A 25,123-nucleotide genomic window follows, 5' to 3' on the forward strand; every position below is an offset into this window, starting at 1 on the left:
GTGCACAGGCTCCCACCTCAAATGCTGGGTCTATTTTAGATGGTGCAAGTAAAGGTTTATTGTCAATGTTTTCTGGACTCTCTGAACCTAGTAATGTTCAAGCGGGTGCTCCACCTACAGCATCTGCATCTGGACCAGGGGGCATCACTAGAGGGCCCGCCAACCAAACTTCTCAAGGTGGGTCCTTATTAGGAGGTCTGTTTGGAGGTTCTGCTCCCCAAGCTGCTGGTCCTGACAGTGGAGGTTCCATTTTGGGTGGGATATTTGGAGGAGCAGCAGCAGCGGCCTCAACCGCAGGACCTCAGACTGGTGGATCCTTGTTGGGTGGACTTTTCGGAGGCGCTGGAACTCAGACTACATCACCCCAAATGGGCGGCTCAATTTTGGGAGGTCTATTTGGAGGGCCCACTACTCCTCAGCCAGCAGCTCCACAGACTGGTGGATACTCTGCCCCTGGAAAAGGTTTTCTTTCAATGTTTGGGGAGCCAGCTCCACCATCGGCTCCACCATCAGCTTCCAGGGAGCCAGCTCCACCATCAGCTCCCAAAATGATACCTCCAACGAAACCCAGTGATGAGAGTAATCTGTCCACTGCAACTATTCCAACAAAACCACGTGATGAGACCAACATATCGACTACAACTGCTTTTGAGACCTCTCCAGTTGATAGTGTTCCCAAAGGTGGCGACGTGACAGAAACCCTAAACGCTGATGGTGCAAACCAGCATCTAGATAGAAGTGCCCCCCAAACTGATACACCGGATGTAGTTATTGGCCAGGAAGTTGATAAATCACACAGTCAACCCAAAGAAGTTGACGTTACTGGGGAATCTGTCAAACCCCAAGAGTTGTCAAAACTGGAAACGCCAGATTCTTCCAACCAGAATCAAATGCCCCCCAAAACGGAAGAAGCACCTGCCCCTGAGTCAACTCCAGCTGTAGATGAACATAAGAAAACTCCGGAGCCTGAAAAATCTGTTCTGGACTCATCGGCCGATGCAGTATCAGGCTTTATGTCCTCACTTTTCAAACCAACTCCTGCTCCTGCTCAAGGTCAACAGCAACAGGCCGGAGGGTCTATATTAGGTGGCATACTTGCAGGATCCAACGCCCAAACTTCTCAGACAGGGGGATCGCTTCTTGGGGGTTTATTTGGTGGTCCTACTACCCAGGGTACTGCTCAAGCTACTGCTCCTCCAACCGGAGCATCAATATTGGGTGGTATGTTTGGAGGAACTGCCCCATCTCCAGGTCCCCAGACCGGTGGCTCCATACTGGGTGGGATGTTTGGTGGAGCTGCTTCCTCAACACTCGGTGGGATGTTTGGAGGGGCTGCTGCCCAGAGTACTGCGCCGCAAGCTGGAGCATCGATGCTTGGGGGAATAGGAGGGTCATTATTTGGGAATATAGGACAAGCACCTAAGCCAGCTGAGGCCAAACTAACCAGGCCGATGCAATCACATGAAACTGGACCACAACCACATATTAAAAATCAAAGCATTCCTCCCAAAGTAGTTCAAGTGGGTGCTGAGATCATAGAAGGTAAAATGGTTGACTCAAGTTTACCTGATAAAGAGCAAATAACATTAGGCAATCAAACGGGAAGTAGTGCCCTCCCAACAGCTGCGGAAGATTCTGCAACAGCTTCTACCACAAGTACAAAAGAAACAAATCTTGAAGGAGAGGTGACACATGAGAAACCCATAGTCATCAAAGGAGAACCCGAAAGTATAGAGGCTGACCAATCAGTTCCACCAGCTAACAAAAGAATGGATACTCCAGGTGATCAGTTGCCCAAAACTGTAGAGCAACCTCATCAATTGCCCAAAACTGTAGAGCAACCTCATCAGTTGCCCAAAACTGTAGAGCAACCTCATCAGTTGCCCAAAAATGTAGAGCAACCTCAAGCAAAGTCCCTTTTTGGCTTTATGTCAGCAACCAGTGATGCAGGAAAATCTCTTGGATCCCTATTTTCATCCCCACCAACAGTGCCCTCAGGTGCTTCCTCAAAACCTCAAACAGAAGGTGGTTTGTTTTCAGGATTTAAAACATTATCTGCGGGTCTGTTACAAGAGGGAATATCTTCTGCTGGAAAACAAGATGCTTCGTTATTCGGAGCAAAGTTGGGATTCCCCTGGCAAGCAGACCCTCCCAGCCCACAAGCTACCCCTGTTGTAACTCAGCCCAAAGCCAACGACAAACCAGCATCCGGTCAAACACACACTATAGAAAAAGTCGCAGCGTCTGATGACCAAAAGAAGGATGCGGTAGGTTCCACGGATGATATAGCAACCCCCCAGATTTGCATCTCCACTCCTGAAGTAGATCCTTCAGCATCCCTGTCCCAAAAGGACAAGGAAAGCCTTGTAGAAACATCCCCCTCTGCAGGTCCCACATCTGGAGTGCAGCTGGACAACGAGTCCACGAAGGACCAATTGAATGCTAAAAGGCTAGTAAAAGCATAATACATGGCAGCCCCCTTTCCCCTACACTATTCATGAAACATTAACGTCCAGCTAACCTGTCCAGCTCCACAGCTCATGCATTCAACTTCCATTCCATCTTGTGTTCCATCAGTGTTTGTGTATAGTAATGTGGTTCCTTTTATTTATGAATGTTGCCTCTTCTACACAGTATGTATAATCTTATATATTATAAGGTGCATTATTTCCCTGAAAAATAATTCCAGAACAGAAATGTACACTATTCAAGTCATTTTTTGGACATTTGAGTCAGACTATGCTTTTCATCCAGTTTCAAATAATTGGGTGAGAGTTGAGTATTTTGCCATTTTGATGATATGGGAGACTACCTCATAAACCCAACCAAGGACACCACTATAGAGCTCTGCACGGGACGGTTTTGTTAATCCCATGCCCAACAGCTTCTATTGGATTCTCTTCTGACCATTGCCACCCGCTCCCACCATAGTTTCCAACCCGTCCCGCCCGCAGTTTATCTTTATCGCTCCCACCCAACAGCAACATTCACGGGCTGCCTTCTCCTACCATACTTTCATTGGGACCCAAACATAAACCGAGAGAGAGGAGGGTTCATTGAGTATTTCATAATTTTAAGCACTTCAGCACCACCGAACATAGACACAGTTGGGTGATTAGAAGCTATTATTAATAAAGCTATAATTAAAATATATGAAGCTATTATTTTCCATTTCTGGCTAGCTTCAATTAATTTGGTTTCCAGTAGGAGTTGTTTATCCCATTTTGGGCGGGAACCCCTTTTGGTGTTTTAAACATTGTTATAATTTAGCTATTCAAAAATAGCAGATCTACAAGCTCATAGCGCGCCACCGAGTGGCGAGCTACGAGCTTGTAGGTCTGCTATTTTTGAAAAATCATGAAAATATTTATTTCAGAAAACTGGAGGATTTAGAAGAATTTTTCTAAATTTTGAGGTCGGGCCTAAATGGGTTATTTATGCGACTGCAGTGCACCGGTGAAACTGAAGTGGGATAGTTACTCATTTTCAGATCTTCCCAAGTACAGACTGTTGGGTAGAACCATTTGAAAAGTGTGGGAACCAACACGTCTGCAGGGCTTAAAGTTCTCAGTCCTGGGGACAGATTTCAGTCCTGAGGATCTCATAGGGGTCATTTAATGAGATCAGTGCAGATTTGCAAAAGAAACATTTTCAGTCTTGGGATTGTTTTTGGCTTTAAGCCCTGCGTCTGTCTCGAGAGACGAGGTCCCACGGGACCCCAATCCCAATGCAGGGCTCTGCACCAGAAACAATCCCTTGTACATTTTGGATTTCTGTTCTGTGAATGTTGTCTATATCGTACTCCAAATAGGCATTCATCAATGTGTTGTCTTAAGCATACTGTATCAAACGGTTTTCATTGGAACATAATAACCCAAACCTTGAGGTACTTAATTACCTCTATTTGTGCTATAACTAGCACTTCTGTCGGGGTCCATTGCTAATGATGTTGTTTTTCCCAATTAGTTCTTGGCCAAATATGTGTTTGCATAAGATGCAAAGATATATTATTGCTTTAACCTGGGTGGAGTACTAAATGAACAACGGAACATATATAGAGGTAGTGTCCGTTATGACACCTATTATAAGTTGGGATGATCCAATGAAAACTGTTTGTGAAAACATTTTGACCAGTTTATATTTGATTTATTTATTATTATTATTATTATTATTACTGTAACATTTACCATTTCCCTCACTCATCTTTCAAAAATCCAGTCCAGTGGAAAGTAGTCGTTACGGGTCATCAGGGAACCTGAGTCAGACCAGCTCCCAGCTCAGTGAGACTGGCCAGGAGAGCGCCGGCGGGGGTTCGGAGATGGAGGAATCCTGCCACTCCTTCCACAGCACTGGCTTTCGCCCCCCTCCGGTCAATGGACACCCGGCACCCGCAAATGGTCACCATCCCCCCGACGGACATTCCATATTGAAGGACGAAGAAGAGACGCCCCTGGACACCCGTAGACCCTCCTTGAACGTGGGAATGGGCTTGGATATGACGAAACTCCAAAGGTACACTTTTGAGTGTCAGCAGTCGAGACACATTTTAACCCATTCTGGACGGGGACGCGTTTTGGTGTTTTAAGCATTATGTTATAATTTAGCTATTGAAAAATAGCAGATCTACAAGCTCATAGACAAGCTACGAGCTTGTAGGTCTGCTATTTTTGAAAAATCGTGAACATGTGGCGCAAATCTTTGAATATATATTCTTTCAGAGCGAACGTTTTTAACTCAAATCTTTGCTTCTGGGGAGGTCCCTGGAACAATATATTTTCAGATGGGGGTCGGTGGCCAAATACATATAGTTTCTGGGGTCCTTGACATGAAATATTGAGCACCACTGATATAGAAAGTTAGAAACATATAGGTATTTCAGAAAACTGACATTTTTAAAATTTCGAAGTCGGGTCTAAATGGGTTAAGTGCGCTGTGAAGGAAAATGTATGAGATACTGAGATACCTTCTTTCTCGTCTTAACCCGATTTACCCCCAGATTCCATGATGAAGGATCTCCATTACCATTCTCAGCACCCAAAGTGAGCTGGATGAGGGCCTATAATAAAATCGTAGTTCACGTCCGGGAGGTAAGGAGGGTTTCTATTTAATTGCTCTCCCAATAGTCTTCACATACATCAACTATTAGTAACCTTGTTAATGCATCCCTCAAAACACCTGCATGCAAATACACAAGAACACATCCACCTCTCTCTCGCTCTCGCTCACGCTCTCTCTCACGCTCTCTCAAGCGTTACGTGCTAGTATGTCAAATACACTTGCATAAGAATTCAAATGTGACATGCACTCGGATTAAGCACAAGCACGCGTGTGCACACACACACACACACATACACACACACACGCACACCTCTTTGGAATTGGTTGAGTTTCATTTGTATCTATGGTAAGGATTGCAGCATTACTTATTCATTCTTTGGCCCGGGCCCCACTCGTTGGCCGTTGATGACTTGCAGCATGGTCTGGTTTTGAAGTTGTTTCTGTTGGTGTCTTATAGAACCTGCACTTGTGTAGAAAAGTAGATAGGTGGCGAGTGGTGAGCAGGAAAATATCACCTATATGCTATCTTAAAATTGCCTAGAGGGTGGGTGGTCACAAACATAACATGCAGACTTGCGAGGAGCACCGTTGCTTGGCACAAACACTAGTCAGGGGTCTGCCCAGGGGCCTCAGGCACCCAGGGGCTCCAAACCGCACCAAATGTGGCAAAACACTGTTTAGGGTTCTGGCATGACAATAGTCACAGCAGGGGCCCCTGGCATGACAATAGTCACAGCAGGGGCCCCTGGTTGCCACAGACTTTGCTCCAATCTGCAGCGAACATGGCCCAAACACTGTTAAGGGGTCTTCCCACAGAATAGCTATACGCCAGGGTCCACATGTGGCCCCAGAGGCCCCCGCCATGACAATGACCCCCCCCTAGGGGCCACGTTTTGCCCCTGGGAGCCACAGGCACACTGTTGCTCAAATCCGCACCACACTTGCTACAAACACGGTTCAGGGGCCTGCCATGACAATAGTCATATGAAAAAAACCTAAATGTCACACTTGACTTACTGACTTAATCCTCTTTACCCCGTCGAGGGGCATAGGGTGTCCACCAGAGCTCTCCATCTCACTCTCTTCTGGGCCTGCGCTTTTGCTTCCTGCCAGCTCATTCCAATTATGTCCTTTAGGTCCTGGAGAGTGGAACGTCTCCAGGTGTTTCTTGGCCTACCCCGGTTCCTCTTCCCCTGTGGGTTGTAGTCCAGGGCCTGTCTTGTGGTGTTATCTGTGTCCTTTCTAAGGGTGTGGCCTATCCAGTTCCACTTTCTCCTTTTGATGGTGGCACTACAGCACTACAGCAGTGTTTAACACTTAAAATGGCCATTGCTCTGCTTTGATCAGCGCAACATAGGGCTGGCCGGGAAATCTACCATGAAGCATCTCTATAAATGATGGACCTATGAAGACTGCATGTAGTTTTTAACTCAAATCTTTACAGATTGCTACCGTACATGTAAATGCGCTCCTCTCAGCCTCCCAGTGACTACAATAATTTCCCCTCTTCCTGTGAAACTGTAATTGCGAGGCTGATCTATGCATATCTCTCTCTCTCTCTCTCTCTCTCTCCGGAGCTCTACCCATCTCGCAGTGCTTCGTCAGAGTGGTCCGTAATTTGCATGAATGGGGCGGTTTGCCCATCTAAGTGCCTGTAATGTGGGACCACAACGGATATCTAGTTGAAATCTAAAGTAATTTAGTCACCTCTCCCGTCACGTTAAGTTATCAAGTTATGATCGGGGCAGCAGTCCGGTTGAATCTGTTAGAACGTGTATTTGGTATAGAGCGTTGCAGTCCCGCCTCCTACCCTGGACCAGGAAATGAAACCCAATGCATTTTCCTCATAGACATTTCTTAAAGTATTTATTTAAAGACGGTTACGCCGCGGACAAAGCCAACTCGAGTCGTGACAACACAAACAATATTTTGGACCAAACAAATAATTACAAAGAAGAAAAACAACAAAAAAAGTGTTGTAACCTGCCGTTTTTTTCTTCTTTCTAATTATTTTTTTGGTCCAAAATATTGTTTGTGTTGTCATGAGTTGTCACGACTCGAGTTGGCTTTGTCCGCGGCGTAACCGTCTTTAAATAAATACTTTAAGAAATGTCTATGAGGAAAATGCATTGGGTTTCATTTCCTGGTCCAGGGTAGGAGGCGGGACTGCGACGCTCTATACCGGCGGGAACTAAATGGATGAAACGAGCTCAACCACCCTAATGAACCAAGTCTCACTGTGTGGCAAATTCACTCTCTTTTTTTGTCATCTTCTGTTGCCCTTCCTGTATCCTTCTTTCTCTCTCTGCAACGACTGAACTAATGGAGCGGTGACTTGAGCCTGAGGGTGAAAGGCATAACTGAATACAAAAGATAACAGGAGACAAAAGATGAGCGTGAAAGAAATGTGGAAACAAAATCTCAGTATGCTGTTGATCCATCACCATTTTTTTGCCTTTTTGAATTTACGGTAGTGCATCATGAATTCTTCTACGGGGAGAATGAAGGCATCAAACATTCCGTTATTAAGGCGGGAACCCCTTTTGGTGTTTTAAGCATTATGTTATACTTTAGCTATTGAAAAATAGCAGATCTAGCCGCGCTATGAGCTTGTAGGTCTGCTATTTTTGAAAATGTGGAACAATGTGGTGCAAATCTTTGAATATATATATATTCTTTCAGAGCGAACGTTTTTAACTCAAATCTCTGCTTATGGGGGGTCCCTGGAACAACATATTCTCAGATGGGGGTCGGCAGCCAAATACAGATAATTCTGGGCGTCCTTGACATGAAATATTGAGAACCACTGATATAGAAACATGAGGTTTTTCAGAAAACTGTCATGATTTAGAAGATTTCTTTATAAAATTTCGACGTCAGGCCTAAAGGGGTTAATGAATGGGTTGAGTCTTCCTAGGATATCCAACATTAGTATGTAGTTGTGCATCCATACTGTAGATGTGCGTTACAGATGTTGAGTCTTCTGCCCATCAAAGTCCAGTTAGAGACCAGCGGAGGGAGGCCATGGTAAACATCACACACTCATTGATCCTAACCCCTTTTGGTGTTTTAAGCATTATGTTATGCTTTAGCTGTTGAAAAATAGCAGATCTACAAGCTCATAGCGCGGCACAGAGTGCCGCGCTATGAACTTGTAGGTCTGCTATTTTAGAAAAATCGTGAAAATGTGGCGCAAATCTTTGAATATATTCTTTCAGAGCCAACGTTTTTAACTCAAATCTTTGCTTCTTGGGGGTCCCTGGTAGCCTGGTTTCCAGCCCATAGACCCCGCCCACTCAACTGAGCGCACTGGCTCAGAGTCTGACAATCATCAGGCTAGGTCCCTGGCTGGAACAACATATTTTCAGATGGGGGGTCGGCGGCCAATCACATATAATTCTGGGGCTCCTCGACATGAAAATGTTTGAGAACCACCGACATAGAAACATACATGGGGTTTTTCCAGAAAACTGTCATGATTTAGAAGACATTTGTAGAGTCGTCCTGGGGTCTAAATGGGTTAATTGAGCCCGTCATGAAATGACAATGGAGACGCTTCGTTAGTGCTCGCTATGCGTTCCATTATGGTGATTGGTTTGCAAGGACTGGAGGAGATGGCCACGTTAAAATGCTGGCTGACCGACGGCAACAGGAGAGGGGGGACAGGGGAGCAGCAAGGTGAAAGCTGCCTTAAGTGTTATTTATTACGGTACATGGGGAAGCACTTGAGACACAAGGATGAATCCTGAGAAGACCGTAATGAATTAGAAAATGCTAGTTAATCTGTCACGGTGGTGTCAAAGAGCGCTGTGTAATAAATGAGCGCTTAAACACTAGCTAGTACAAAAAACATCCTTGCATGCTGGCACAGATTCAGAGCGGGGGAAATGGGGGCTGAATGTGTTGTGCATTTAGTGTCCAATTCTCAATTCCCTGGCTCAGAACTCTTTTAGGGCAAACGCATATTTGTTATGAATTTGTTGCAATGGATTTCCAAGATACGTTTCAGATTCTCTGTGTGTACATAGTGTATGTAGGGAACCCCTTTTGGTGTTTTAAGCATTATGTTATGCTTTAGCTATTGAAAAATAGCAGATCTACAAGCTCATAGCGCGGCACCGAGTGCCACGCTATGAGTTTGTAGGTCTGCTATTTTTGAAAAATCGTGAAAATGTGGCCCAAATGTTTGAATATATTCTTTCAGATCCAACATTTTTCAACTCAACTCTTTGCTTCTGGGGGGGGGTCCCTGGCTGGAACAACATATATTGAGATGGGGGGGTCGGCGGCCAAATACATATAATTGTGGGGCTCCTTAACATGAACAAGTTGAAGAACGACTGACATGGAAACATAGGGTTTTTCAGAAACCTGTCAGGATTTAGAAGACATTTGTAGAATCAAGCTCGGGTCTAAATGGGTTAAAATACCTTTGTGATATACTCTATGTACAGTATGACTGTCTGCCCTGTGTGCTTGGTTCAGCTGAGTGACCACTTCTGTCTGGAATATTATAAAGAAGCTATAGTGGAATCACCAGGTGTGTCAGGTCTGTTATATTATAATCAAGCTAGTGGAATCACCATGTGTGTCAGGTCTGTTATATTATAAAGAAGCTAGTGGAATCACCATGTGTGTCAGGTCTGTTATATTATAAAGAAGCTAGTGGAATCACCATGTGTGTCAGGACTGTTATATTATAAAGAAGCTAGTGGAATCACCATGTGTGTCAGGTCTGTTATATTATAAAGAAGCTAGTGGAATCACCATGTGTGTCAGGACTGTTATATTATAAAGAAGCTAGTGGAATCACCATGTGTGTCAGGTCTGTTATATTATAAAGAAGCTAGTGGAATCACCATGTGTGTCAGGTCTGTTATATTATAAAGAAGCTAGTGGAATCACCATGTGTGTCAGGTCTGTTATATTATAAAGAAGCTATAGTGGAATCACCATGTGTGTCAGGTCTGTTATATTATAAAGAAGCTAGTGGAATCACCATGTGTGTCAGGACTGTTATATTATAAAGAAGCTAGTGGAATCACCATGTGTGTCAGGTCTGTTATATTATAAAGAAGCTAGTGGAATCACCAGGTGTGTCAGGTCTGTTATATTATAATCAAGCTAGTGGAATCACCATGTGTGTCAGGTCTGTTATATTATAATCAAGCTAGTGGAATCACCATGTGTGTCAGGTCTGTTATATTATAATCAAGCTAGTGGAATCACCATGTGTGTCAGGTCTGTTATATTATAATCAAGCTAGTGGAATCACCATGTGTGTCAGGTCTGTTATATTATAATCAAGCTAGTGGAATCACCATGTGTGTCAGGTCTGTTATATTATAAAGAAGCTAGTGGAATCACCATGTGTGTCAGGTCTGTTATATTATAAAGAAGCTAGTGGAATCACCATGTGTGTCAGAGGTCTGTTATATTATAAAGAAGCTATAGTGGAATCACCATGTGTGTCAGGTCTGTTATATTATAAAGAAGCTAGTGGAATCACCATGTGTGTCAGGACTGTTATATTATAAAGAAGCTAGTGGAATCACCATGTGTGTCAGGTCTGTTATATTATAAAGAAGCTAGTGGAATCACCAGGTGTGTCAGGTCTGTTATATTATAATCAAGCTAGTGGAATCACCATGTGTGTCAGGTCTGTTATATTATAATCAAGCTAGTGGAATCACCATGTGTGTCAGGTCTGTTATATTATAATCAAGCTAGTGGAATCACCATGTGTGTCAGGTCTGTTATATTATAATCAAGCTAGTGGAATCACCATGTGTGTCAGGTCTGTTATATTATAATCAAGCTAGTGGAATCACCATGTGTGTCAGGTCTGTTATATTATAAAGAAGCTAGTGGAATCACCATGTGTGTCAGGTCTGTTATATTATAAAGAAGCTAGTGGAATCACCATGTGTGTCAGAGGTCTGTTATATTATAAAGAAGCTAGTGGAATCACCATTGTGTGTCAGGTCTGTTATATTATAAAGAAGCTAGTGGAATCACCATTGTGTGTCAGGTCTGTTATATTATAAAGAAGCTAGTGGAATCACCATGTGTGTCAGGTCTGTTATATTATAAAGAAGCTAGTGGAATCACCATGTGTGTCAGGTCTGTTATATTATAAAGAAGCTAGTGGAATCACCATGTGTGTCAGAGGTCTGTTATATTATAAAGAAGCTAGTGGAATCACCATTGTGTGTCAGGTCTGTTATATTATAAAGAAGCTAGTGGAATCACCATGTGTGTCAGAGGTCTGTTATATTATAAAGAAGCTAGTGGAATCACCATTGTGTGTCAGGTCTGTTATATTATAAAGAAGCTAGGGGAATCACCATGTGTGTCAGGTCTGTTTTTGACTTGAGGAGGAGTCGCAGGCTGTGAGCTTTAATGTAGATGTGTTATTTTTCTTTTATTCTATTTTATTTTATCGTCTACAATGACCTGCTCCCAAAACGGGGAAGCCAGCCAAACCTTAACCCATTTTGGGCGGGAACCCCTTTCCCCTTTTGGTGTTTCATTATGTTATACTTCAGCTATTAAAAAAAATAGCAGATCTACAAGCTCATAGCGCGGTACGAGCTTGTAGGTCTGCTATTTTTGAAAAATCGTGAAAATATAGTGCAAATCTTTGAATATATATATTCTTTCAGAACGAACGTTTTTAACTCAAATCTTTGCTTCTGAGGGGTTCCTGGAATAACATATTTTCAAATGGGGGTCGGCGGCCAATTACATATAATTGTTGGGGTCCTTCACATGAAATATGGAGCACCACTGATACAGAAACATGAGGTATTTCAGAAAACTGTCAGAATTTAGAAGACTTTTTTTTTTTTTTTTTTGACGTCAGGCCTAAATGGGTTAAAGTGGTTAAGAGGGGAGGGGGGGGGGGGGGAGGAGTAGATGGCAGGAACTGGACAGATGTGGGGATGCAGAACAAGAGGAAGATGGAGAGGAGGGGCCGGGGCTAGAGTACACACTGTCTCTCAGCTTCAGATTAGCTTTGTGGTGGACTACATTGCTAGAGGACAGAGGGAGACCGAGAGAGAGAGAGAGAGAGAGAGAGAGAGAGAGAACAGTAAAAGCATGCAGAAGTGAGTGGGAGGGAGGGAGGGAGGGAGGGAAGGAGGGAGGGAGGGATGGATGGGAAGGGAGGGATATTTAACTGGGGTTGAACTGCAGTGTTTTCCTAGTCTACGCGTTCCCTTCCAGTGTGTAGAAATGCGAGATTTGCATCTGCCGGTATATCTGTCTGTCGGTCTGGATGAGGAGCAGCTACCCCATAGCCAGCCCAGTGGGGAAATTAAGGCACGCGATGGGATTACAAGCACTGGAGGATTTGGGTTTTCTCAAGACTTAAAAAAAAAAAAAGAATCAATACCAACCTGCTGATCACTGCTCCACATGGATTCATTAGCTTTTTCATGATGCCAACTACAGGTTGTTCTTAATAATAATAATAATAATTATTATTATATTTTGTCTCTATGAGGTAAGGTTTACATTACATATCACGTATATTGTTTTGTGTATTCGGTATACACTATATACAGTAAAAAAGTTTGACATTATTTTATTTCCTCATGTAAAGTTACATATAAAGTTAGATCTCTATCTACAGTACGTCGTCCTCAGACGAGCCCTCCATCGGCGTCTCCAGTCATCTCGGGTTCTCCATACATCTGGCCAGCTCATTTGTGCTTTCTGCACCAGCATCTTTCCTTAGTACGTCCACGTAGGTCGGTGTGGGACGTCCTCTCGATCGATGCCCGTGTGTCGGTTCCCACAGTACAAGCTTTTTTGGCCGGGAGTTCTTGGTGTCTGTGGCAGTGGCCAGCTAGTCTCATCCTCCTTACTGATGCTTTATGCTTACATAGATGCTTTATGCTCATGTGGGTGTACATTGTTATGCGTCTTAGTTGAGTCATTATGATTTGAAATACTCGGGGCAAGACCTTACCACTCCCCCAAATTCCAGTTCAGGCTCAACACTTACCGTTTCAAGTCTATTTGTTTATAATGAAGTCTAGACGGTCAGATGGAAAACCTAACAATGCAAGTCATCTTTTTTTTTTCCAGGCCACAGACCATTTAGTAAGGGAGAGAGAAAAGACATAGCTGCAGGGAATTCCAATGACTGTCAGTGAGGATGGGCCAGACTTCAACCGGCCGTCTCATCAGCCTCTCTTTATTCTGACCGCTTAACTGATAAAGTCATTGGCCTTCAAAGACCAAATAGATCATTGGCTGTCTCGACTAAATGGGCCAGCAGCACTCAAGAGTGCAGCTCAACGTGCTGCTGAAAGGCTGAGTGTGTGCGCGCGTGTGTGTGTGACACACACACACACACACACACACACACACACACACACACACACACACACACACACTCATTTCTGAAAAGGTTACTTTAAATGAGTTGGGCAGAAATACAGAAGAAAAACTAAATATATATTTTTTTTAAAGCGAGAGATGATTTTAATTGGGAGATCTTTCTCTAGGTGCGTCTCCCCCACACAATTCCCGGAATCTATTCCGCTGCTAAGCCTCCTCAGTTGGAAGCAGAAGTAGTAGCCCCCCATCCTACCTCTGTATCCCCAATGCCCCACGTCCTATAATCCCCATGGGTCTGTCAAACTGTGCTTACCGGTGTCGATGACGCCTTTGCCGCCTTCCGGACTCTTATCATGCTAATGCACACCACCAGTGCTGAGTGCTATTGGACAGAGGTTTAACCCAAGGTGGAGGGATGGTTTAATTAAGTTTCCAACTATCACTCACAAGCAGCAGTCTGAATCATCTCCCCTTGTCCCTTCTCACTCGGTTCACCCCCTCTGTCTTAAAGCAAATGGGGGGGGGGGGGGGGAAGGGGAATAAGCTTCCTTATTCTTGCTCAAGTAAGTTTCCTGAAAGTTGTTGTTACCGTGGATGTATTTGTTTCAGAATTCAATGTTTGTTACTTATTTGTTACAATTGCAGTTATGCATGGGATCACATTCAATCTTGTTTTACCAGTCTTCAAATGGGATTTATACATTTATTCACTTTTAGTCCAGTTCACATTTATCATAAACTGTGTGGCTTAATTAGGGTGGTGATGGACAGGGCAGTGTGCAGGTTGACAGCACCGGTTACATACAGTGCCATACTGTTTGACACCTCCATTTTCAATATATTTATTGCATTTAGACTTTATTTATTTACAGACAAATTGTATGGTAATTGCATCCCCCTCCCCCATCTCAAGTGAAACATAGCTAAAGCAGTGGCTGCATATGAGACCGTAAAAAAATGACACGCATTGAAATTAAACGTCATATGCAATATACAATCTAATAAATAGGACAGAGAAACGGCAATGACAGGAAGAGAAAGGAGTTTGACGTAGCAGCAAAGATGGCAGCACACTTTGAACATGGTCAACTTAATTAAAAGCATTTACAGATTCCAGAAGATTAGTCTTCCTTTGTCCTGACAGTGACCTTAAACATGCCAGGACTCCCAGGAGTAACTTAAGAGAAAGATGAACCTGTATTGCTTGTGAAATTCAGGTGTCATATCAGCGACAGAACCAAGTTTTAGATACAGGACAATAGGTTCTGTTCACTAAAGACCTGGAGAGATCCTATTACTGAACAAACTGTGGGAATATAGAGCTATTTAACACGTTTTAACTAAAACATACCACAGTGCCTTTTAAGTCTTGGCACCTCACAGTTAACAGCCTTTGTATTGAGTTTGTGCTTGAAATGTACTGTAATTCTGCAAACTGTTAATACATATTTCAATCAATCAATCAAAAACCTCAGAATATTGTGTCCTCTGGCATTCTCTTAATAGAACTGTTGTGACGCTGAGCCATTGTCTCACAATAGTGACAAACAGAATTCCTGCCCTTGGGTTAAAAAACAACAACAAAAAAACGTATCTGTACTTTGTTGAAATAAGTCCTCCTGTCAGGCAGATGTATTGGGTGGAAGGTCAGGCATGTCTCAGACCCTACAGCCGATCTGTGTGCACACTGTGCGGAGGAATTACACAGCCTCAGAGGAGAGAAATGGAGAGAAAGATGGTATTGCTTGTGAAATCCAGGTCTCATAGCAGTGAACCGATATATTGGTATCGGCCATCCCTATTTTGAGCATGTCAATATACTGTAGGCAAAAATAGGCTAAACCTAAAAGAATAAAATAAAACATTGCCGATCTACAAGCTCACAATGTGTCGTATTGTGAGTTTATAGTGTATTTTTAGAAGATTTAGAATAGGGCTTTCAGTCATTAATTACGATAAAGTTACGTTTGTGTATTTGCTTGTTCACCAAATCTGTGTTTTTCAAAATTGATTGATTGATTTTGTACTTTTTGACAAAATATAGGTAACAGTATTACCTGGGGACGTCTGATAATTTTACGGAGGACATCTGTGACTTTAATCCCATGCCATGTCTGTAATTTGTAAAGTAATTATTCCAGTGTAAATTGCCTACAGTACCAGTATTTTCAGCCAATCGCAGAACCCGTGGAGCTAAATCTGTTTTGAGAGATTATATTTCATAACACTATCCTGTGCAAATATCAGACATAATTTGGAGGGAAAACAATGTCTGCAAATGAGTGCAAATCCAGCTCATCCCAGGACAACAGCATGGACAGTAATAATAAATGATAACTCAATCAGAATAAAAATGTGGCCTAAACACCTTAATTTGAAGAGACTGGCACAATCTCGTCTGATGAGAAATAATTGTCAATCCATTTGAAACATTTTTTAATAATCTGTTCAATAGGAAAATATTAGCCACTATGCCCACTAATAACCAACACTTTGTTGGTTATTTCCCCGTTTGTATTTTATTTCTGCACTTTTAGCCCATGTGCGGGTAATGGTGACATAATAATATACGTACATAGTGTTATCGATAAACGTCCTACTTGGATTTGTAAATTACAATCTGCATACACATAAAATGGCCTTACTGTATTTACGGTTAATAAATTCAGACGTTGGATGAGTATTGAGGTTCCCATGTAATACTAATCCTGTGCGAATAGGGTGTATCACTACCAAACGTGTGTGAGAGAGAGACTGAGAGCACTTTTGTTTGTGGAGTTAGGTAAAAAAGAAAATAGCAGCCAGGAGAATGAGACTAGCAGGACACTGCCAAAGGCATCAAGAACTGCCAGCCAGCAAACTGGTGCTCTGGGAACCAACACACGGGCACCGGTCACGAGGACGTCCCACACTAACATACGTGGATCTACTCAAGAACGACGTAGGAGCGCAGAGTACCAACGAACTGGCCAGATGTATGGAGAACCGGGATGACTGGAAACGACGATGGAGGGCTCGTCTGAGGACGACCTAGAGAGATAGCAATTAAGGTCTCCACACACCGGGCGCGAATCGGATGCGAATTCTGATTTTAAGCGGCGGTTTTCCGAAAAACGCAGCCGGTGTGCAACCACCTTTTATTTTTGTTTTATCCATTTTCTGGTGTGCTGAATGGAACATTTGGAATACAACCGGCTCACAGTTATAGTGTCAAACAGTCTTTTTAACACACAGAATTCATGTTTCGTTATAAAGGATAGGACGGATCGGGAAGGAGTTTCCAGAAAGAAAAAAATGAATTCACTTAACACAATCTATGTATTTCTTTTCCACTTGCAGTACCTTGAGGTTAAAATTTGAAACACAAGTCTTTTTGACATGAGTAGAAAATAATTGCATTTCACAGCAACACTTATGAAATCTGATTGATCAAACACTTCTCTTTTCCTGTTAGTCATGGATGTGATGGAGATGGCTCTCTGAGCACTTCTTCAGGTCCCTTCCCCACTTCAGGATGTGGTTCGTACTCGGACCACTCTGAGACCCTGAGCTGTCCATGTTTGGGGACCAGACATTCAACTCTCAGGGATGTTCTCCAGAGGCCACCTCAGTAGACGGGATGGACTCTACAACATGGAGATCCTTCCGCACCAGCTACCCAGTGGTGGGGGAGAGCTGGGGGAGAAGTCCAGAACCCACAGCCCCAAGCTGGGGAGAGGAATGCGGAGGAAGTTTCAGAGGGTTTTGCAGGGATCTGGTGGTGGTAACTCCCATCCACGGGCATCAGTGGAAGTGGAGCAGGATATGTTCATCTGTGGTCTGAGGAGACATCCCTCCAGCAGGGATATGTCAGAGGCCCACAACCATCATAGCCATACAGCAGGGGACCTAAGTGGGCTCATGTTGGCAGGATTGGAGCTGAGTAGAGATGGTCACATGTTAGCTCCTTGTGTCGTCCATTCCAATGGCTCCCCCGCCGGGATCCCAGACCTGACTCCGTCGGAAGAGAACAGCAGCTCTGATTGTCAAGATGGAATCGGGGCGGTGGACGATACTATACCCAGGCCCGGTGGTGATGGGATGGACGATGCAGAGGAGGGCAGCGATGAAGAAGCAGGGGAACGTTCTAGTAACATCGTAGAGCACATCCTTAAAGAGTTGAGAGGCATTAACAAGATCCAAGAGGAGATTTCGGACCTGAGGCAGTACTTGAGCTCCGTGCGAGGCTCCGTGGATGAGGTGTCCTGTTGCGTGGACGCAGTACTCAACGAGATAGGAGACCTGTACTCTGGAGCTGCAGCTGCAGAGCCCCAGCCTCCTCAGTCTGTCCATAAAACACCCAGAGTCCGGAGAGGGAGCCTAGGGAGACAGAATGCCATCACGTCCCTTCACAGGAGAGCCACTAGCCCACTGTTCTGCCACCTTGAATTGGACACAGACTCCAGGCAGAGTCCGTGCTTGGTGCAACGCCCCGTATCACCTAAGCGTTGGAGAGAAGATCCAGTCGTTCGCCGATCGGAGCAAACTGATCAGGACAACTCGGACCAGAACTCAGATGTGCACTCCTCGGATCCCAGCGCATCCACCCTCTGCTACCTTGCAGGTCAATTTGAGCACAATTGCTACAGCACCAGCTCCCTGTCCACATGCCACAGCTCCACCTGCCCAGATAGAGGTAGCAGGTACCACTCCAGTGATACAGCATTTGATGGATGGACCTCTGCGGACATGCAGCACAGTGCAAGTGGAGAGGGAGGTTGGAGCGAAGAGGATCTCTGCTCCTGTGTGAACAGCAGAGAGGATCTGGAGAACAGTTCAGGTGTATGGGACAGATGCACCACCGAGGAGACCAGTAGCACACTGGGACTGTCTTCACACAGCAGCTCTGAGCACCTCTCGTTGCTCTTCGGACAACATTACAACTCCCCCTCCAGTTCTTCCAGTGTGCTGAACTGGAGGCCATCCAGGCTGCAGGCTTCTGCTGAGGGAAACATGGAGTGCGACTGTGTAACCAACTGCCCTTATTCTCGTAGCTCTGGTTACCACACCATGGATGCCTTTGCCGATGAACTTGGCAGTGAGCCCTCTAGGAGTCTGAGTTGCTCCACTGTGCTACTGACGGACTGCGATGATGGCTGCCTGGAGCTTCTCTCACCCTGCGACCACTGCCCGTCCTTGGCTGACACTTTGGATGTAGGCTCGGCCGAGAGTCTGGATCAAGAGTGTACGGAAGAGAACGTCTCCCAGGACAATGAAACACACCATTGTTCTCGAAAGCCTCAAGAGGGTCTCGAGTCTGAGGGCACAGATGAGACCCTCGGTGTAGGCTTTGATGTGAAGACTTTCACCAAGGCTGTGCTCACTTTCCGGTCTGCTTTAAAAGGAGCTTTTAAAAAGCTGGACGGTTCCAACGCTGAATATGCAGAAGCTGGCAGTGGGTCTGAGGCGGCTTCCTCCCCTGCCAGACGATTCAATGACGCCTCAAAGGGGGACAGCAGCACACCACAGCACACAGGGGAAGGTTTTAGTCCGCCAGAACACCGGACAGAGTTTGGTACTCCAGAGGAGGAATATAGTGAGCCTTCAGTCTATATGGACTGTGACCCGCCACATGAAAATGTGTCTTGCTCACGTATTCCGTCGCCCTGTGAAACAAGTCACTCTGCCGCCACCCCTACTGAATACCATTCCATGGAGCTCTCGCCAGGGAGAGGACAATCCCCAACCGATAAAGACGCGTCTATTCCAGAACCGATGCCAGACCACAGCCCCGGAGGGCAGGGTCCGGTAGGTCCTGTGGCCCCGGTGAGTCCAGTGAGGCAAGCGGTCAGTCCGGAAGGGCTGGCTTTAAGTCCCATCGGGGAGGAAAAACGTGCACTCGGCGACGCGGAGACGAGAACGCCATCCGATGACAGTCACAAAGCACGCATAGATAATTTCCAGCGCGTCCTGAGGGAAAAGAGGCAAACTCAGCACAGACTATCCGGGTCCACTCAGGAGTCCCAGGGGTCCCATGGGTCTCGAGGCTCTCAGGGATCCCATTCTCAGGATGCGTTTACCGCAGGTATCTTTCTGTATATTTTTGCCACTTGGCCATGCACCAAGCCCAGTAGAACAAAAAGCAAAAAAATAAATATGAAATATGTTAACTGGAGACTTTGATTGGCAGTGTTATATTACTAAGACAGAACTCTACGTCTTTCACGATTTATTTCTTTCCCCCCCCTTTTCAGAGTGTGGCAGAGACGATAATCAGGTCACTCATATAATGTGAACTCCCTTCTTAAAAGTTTATCTTTGTTGTTTTCGTGTTGATCCTCTGTGTTGTCCAGCATTGTTTTCCTGTTTTACACTGTATCAGTAGCATGATTCATGGTTATGATTCTCTTTTGATTTGCATTCGTCATAACATTTCAATGGATCTCTTCCATCTGTGGTTTATAATTCAAAATGTAACTATATACGAATGACAGCCTTAATCTCATTTATTGTAATACTTCACACCAGTGGTGGTCATACTGTAGGTGAATGTGTCAGTGTCCCTACTTACTGGACGTTCAAGGTTGTTCTTTGCGTTGTCGCAAAATACGCAGGTCTCATTGGAAATTAACTATAGGCGCGTTAAATCGCTTCGCGTTTGAAAGGCCCTTTAAGACTGAGACATCCATTGTGTGAGAGCGAGTTCTGCAGGGTTCCACAACTTCTATTCCCTTTAGCTGAGGCTGTCAAATAGTTTGTGAAAGAGGCTGATGAATGAGAAGCTATAGAGCGTCGCAGTCCAGGGCCCAGGAAATGATTCCCCGTTCATTTTCCTCATAGACATTTCAAAAAGTATTTATTTAAAGACCTTTTTAGCGTCGTACAAAGCCAACTCGAGTTGTGAGAAATCATGACGGTAAACACAATGTTTTGGGCCAAACAAAGAATTAGAAGGAAGAAAAAAACGGCAGGTTACAACACTTTTTTTTGTTGTTTTTATTCTTTGTAATTATTTGTTTGGCCCAAAATTTGTTTTGAATTCAAAAAGTTTGTTTTATGATTTGTCACAATTCGAGTTGGCTTTGTACAACGCTTATAAGGTCTTTAAATAAATACTTTTTGAAATGTATTTTGGAAAAATGCATTGGGAATTATTTCCTGGGCCTGGCGTCGTCATGAAAGGGGGCGGGACTGCGACGCTCTATACCTTGGAGGAATAACATGGAGTAGAGTTGTTCATCCCATGTCTTTCTTAAAAAAGAGTTATGGAAGAGGTTTTATATTTGTGTTTTACCAAAGAATGGAACTTATTCATCATCTTGGTGTAAATGCATACATTATTTATTTTCTCCATCGCATTCATGGCATCTTGTCTTTATCGTCCGTATGACATTATTAGCCTATAAGAGTTTGCCAACATTTTATCCCAGCGAGTGGTTCAGGGAGGTCTGTGGACATCATACTGTGTCATGTTGTTTCTTGTCTAACTTTGCATGCATTATAATAACCCAAGGGGTGAAACTCAACCAATCCCAAGTTTCCTTTACTCCCTTGTCCCTGTACCACAGTGTTGTACAGTTGGGTGCCACCGATATTGTCCCTTATCATTTGACCCATTTAGGCCTGACCTCAAAATTTTAAAAAATCCTTCTAAATCCTAATAAATATTTTCACGATTTTTCAAAAATAGCAGACCTACAAGCTCGTAGCGCGCCACTCAGTGGCGCGCTATGAGCTTGTAGATCTGCTATTTTTCAATAGCTAAATTATAACATAATGTTTAAAACACCAAAAGGGGTTTTGCGCAGATCACGCAAACCTCAGCAAAAAGAAAAGGACAATATCGATGGCCTCCAACTGTATCTCCGCAAGCATGTTATGAGGAATCTAAAGTCTGCAATTTCATATTTGATATAGGTACATGATGAAGATGAGCCCACCGCTAGGCAGGCCTGGCAACCGGGGTAAGTTATGCGTTTTTACAGACACATTTGGGTGCCAGCATTAACCCATTTATACCTGAGGCCGCATCTGTGGCGTGTCGCCTATAGCTTTTAACCACTTTAGCCATTATTTTATCTGTTGAAAAATAGCAGATCTACAAGCTCATAGCGTGGCACCGAGTGCCGTGCTGCGAGCTTGTAGATCTGCTATTTTTTTAGAAAAATCCTGAAAATGTGGTGCAAATCTTGGAATATATATTCTTTCAGAGCGAACGTTTTTTTTTAACTCAAATCTTTGCTTCTGGAGAGTCCCTGGAGCAACATATGTTCAGACTGGGGTCGGCGGCCCAAATACATATAATTTTTGGGGGTCCTTGACATGAAAAATGTTGAGCACCACTGACACAGAAACATTGTTTTTTCAGGAAACTGTCAGGGTTTAGAAGCCTTTTTTTTATTATTTTTTTAATCCGACTCGGAGGTCTAAATGGGTTAAGTTTGACCGTAGAGGAGATGTCCATGCTGGGCACATTTATCACCTAAATGTTAAATGTCAACTGTTTTGATATTTGCCTGTAGTGATGGATCCGGCCTGTATGGAATTGACAGCAAGCCGGACATGCGTAAGAAGAATGCCATCGTCTCGTTCGGCGATGTGGTAAGTACCGATCTTTTACTCATTCCCTTTGTTCGCCCAGTCATGCCGCTTGTTTTGTTCTGCTCTTTGGGAGTGTACTGTCTTATAATATATATGTTGATACCAACCCCAACAGGATCAGTTTGCAGTATGCTCCTAGAGCGCCACGGATTTGCGAGGGTAGACTTTAACTGAGTTTATTATGATCATCAACGAAATGGAGACTAATGAAATCAGTTTTTTCTCTCCCTCCTCTCTGAAATTCCCCCAAACACCTTACCCCCATCCACAACCACTCTCTTGAACGCAATCTCTCTCTCCTTGGTCAGGCTATGGTAAGTTAATAGAACCCAACTGCCCGCTCCCCTTTTCTACTGAATAGAAAGTATCAAGTAGGACTAATTCAACAGAGGATACGTCATGTAAGTACTGTATGTATGCATATACGGATGTAGACCATTGGTTCTCAACCTTTTCTGGAACAGGGCCCACTTGAAAAAAGTGCCCACTTGAAAAAGGTGTTCGTGGCCCACCCATCTGGTTTCCTTTTCTTTATTTTTTTTACTGATTGGTATCATTTTTTACATTCCTCTTTCAAATATTAATGTTATTATAAAGAAATCAATTCAATTTTGCCAATTAGGTTGAGAATCACTGATTGTGTACAACTAGTGTATACTTTATTGTAGACGTCCCAGTTATAGTGACACGTTTTCCACACCTCTTTGGTCCCAGTTAGAATATGTTCCTACTTGATACAGTCATCGAAAAATAAACTAACAAAACAAAACGTAATCCAACTAATCAAACGCATTTACCTGCTTAACAATGGTGAGCCCTTCATCACAGACCATCACAGATTCACAACCATCTGGGCTATGATCGCGCACACGCACACACACTCACTCACTCACTCACTCACTCACTCACTCACTCACACACACACACACACACGGGTAAGTAATGGTTCTGTGTGTCCACATGGGTACAACTAATATGTCCTCAGATATGGCAGTGGGTAAGTAATAGTTCTGTGTGTCCACATGGGTACAACTAATATGTCCTCAGATATGGCAGTAATCCCAGTGATAATACTTTCCAGAGTTTCCCCTAATATTACTCACCTGGGTTTTTCTATTGGTAATAATCTACTAATACTAATACCTCCTAACCCATAAGGCCTATTCATACTCCAATTTTAGGTGATAAGGTGACCACCGAAACGGTGGTTCGTAAGAACAAGACAGATGTGTTTGGGTGAGCGGTGAGTCGCTTAACACCGCAGCGTGACGTCATGTTGTAGTTTTTGGTGGTCACCGTATCAGCTAAACCTGGAGTATGAAGGCCTTTACTGACCACTTTAACTGATCCTCACTGTTCTTGTACCTACTGTACTTATTCTTGTCCCATACTGCAAAGATAAATACATTATTATATATCGTTGCTGTCGGCCAGAAACCTCTTATCTTTGTTTTAGTTTTTTTCGTAGATTAATGCCCTACTTTCTCACACTACAGTTTCACACAAAAGTAGCCAAAATAGCACATTTACAAGCTCAAACCGTGGCGCAATGCCAATTTATTTTTTGTTTGATCTGCTGTTTTTGCTACTTTTTAATCCTGAAAATTAACAGTATTGGTCATATGAGGATTCTACCGGACAGCAGTGATGAAGTATACTGTAAATACATATTTTTGCTACAGTATATGGGCTTAAAGCTGCTATAAGCAATAATATGTCAACATTTGAATGACCCTTTCTTTTTTTTTTTACCAGCAAGGCTGGTAGAACGCTCCCCAAAAATGTAGTCTCTGTGACACATCTAGGAGCCGGAATCTGCATTCAAAGATGTTCCTAGAAGCTTTGTCATTGGCCGGGAAAAAAACGGTCGCAATGACTAACCAATCAGGAAGCAGACAGGCAAATTGACCAATGACAAAGCTTCTAGGAAAATCTTTGAATGCAGATTGCGGCCCCTAGAAGTGTCGGAGACAAAAAAAAATTGGGAGCGTTCTACCCATTGCTGGCTGTCTGAATATGAATACAAAAAAAAGGTCATTAAAATGTTGACATATTATTGCTTATAGCAGCTTTAAGCTGGTTTGTGGGTTGTGTGTACAGTATGTTGTTGATACATTATCTGAATAACGTATGTTTCTCTGTGCAGTCGCTGGTTCAAGCCAAGAGAGCAGGGGTTGCCTCTGCTCTGGCTGCACGCACCTCAGTCAAAGACGAGGAGCTGGTGAGTACATGGATTAAATTACTCAACTCTGTAAGGACGTACGGTCTACTCTGTAGAGACATATTCCAGCTCTTATATCTCCACTAACCCAGCAGAAACACTACTCTCTACTTTCTCAGGTTTCTGTATTATCATAATAGACATTTGACCAAACTTTTAGTTCCAGAAATTATAAATGTTTTAATTCAAAGCTTGTTCTATTGTTGAACCCATATCACAACAAGTCACCTAAGAGAATGAACTAAATTGTTAAAGCAAAAAGTGTGAAATTTAAAACCCATCATCCGTATTGTGGGGAAAGCTTGCACAGAAAATAACAGAAAATACACCCAGAAAATACGCCCTGAGGGGCTCCAACCCAATCCCAAACTTTCTTTGTGTGAATAAAATGTTGTTATTTTGACCAAACTTGGTTGGTTTGATCAAACATACCTGGTAGAGTATGTTATACCAGTGGTTCCCAAAGTGGGGTCCTTGAGGGAGTTCCAGGGGGTCCCCAGCTAAATGATAGTTTGGAACCAAATGGACCCTTATGGGTCTGTAACTCTGAGAGTGTAAAAATGGAACCTTTGTACACAGTTAAATTAACATTGATTTTACAATATAATTTGGGGTCTCAGAGATAAAAATGCCATTAAATGGGGGTCCATAGCCTATTGCATATCAAACTGAGGGTCCTTGAAATTCAAATGGTTGAGAATCTAGAGCCGTAAAAATCTTCTCTTATGGGGGACCCTGGCATATCTTTTTGCATTAAACAATGTTAAACTCACTTTGCCACTCTATTTGCCATTCACTTTATGCATGCGCATACCCTGTCTATACTGAATTACTGATTGACGAGTTTTCAATTCAAATATAGCAAAAATAGCCGATCTACAAGCTCAAAACGCGTCGCATTGCGACATATTTTGA

At 43.5% G+C, this 25,123-nt stretch overlaps 1 protein-coding gene across 1 annotated transcript in view; it reads left to right on the top strand.

Annotated features, from left to right (window-relative positions):
* The window catches only part of unc13bb (unc-13 homolog Bb (C. elegans)), a 124,744-nt gene that overhangs the window by 51,191 nt on the left and 48,430 nt on the right, over nucleotides 1–25,123 (top strand). Inside the window, exons 9-13 of the mRNA XM_079524548.1 lie at nucleotides 4,219–4,512; nucleotides 4,997–5,087; nucleotides 21,304–21,350; nucleotides 21,909–21,987; nucleotides 24,134–24,208. Coding sequence (XP_079380674.1) covers nucleotides 4,219–4,512; nucleotides 4,997–5,087; nucleotides 21,304–21,350; nucleotides 21,909–21,987; nucleotides 24,134–24,208 — 586 coding nt within the window. The remainder of the gene's footprint in view (nucleotides 1–4,218; nucleotides 4,513–4,996; nucleotides 5,088–21,303; nucleotides 21,351–21,908; nucleotides 21,988–24,133; nucleotides 24,209–25,123) is intronic.

This window comes from Electrona antarctica, assembly GCF_951216825.1.
Source record: "Electrona antarctica genome assembly, chromosome: 16".
Taxonomy (NCBI): Eukaryota; Metazoa; Chordata; class Actinopteri; order Myctophiformes; family Myctophidae; genus Electrona; species Electrona antarctica.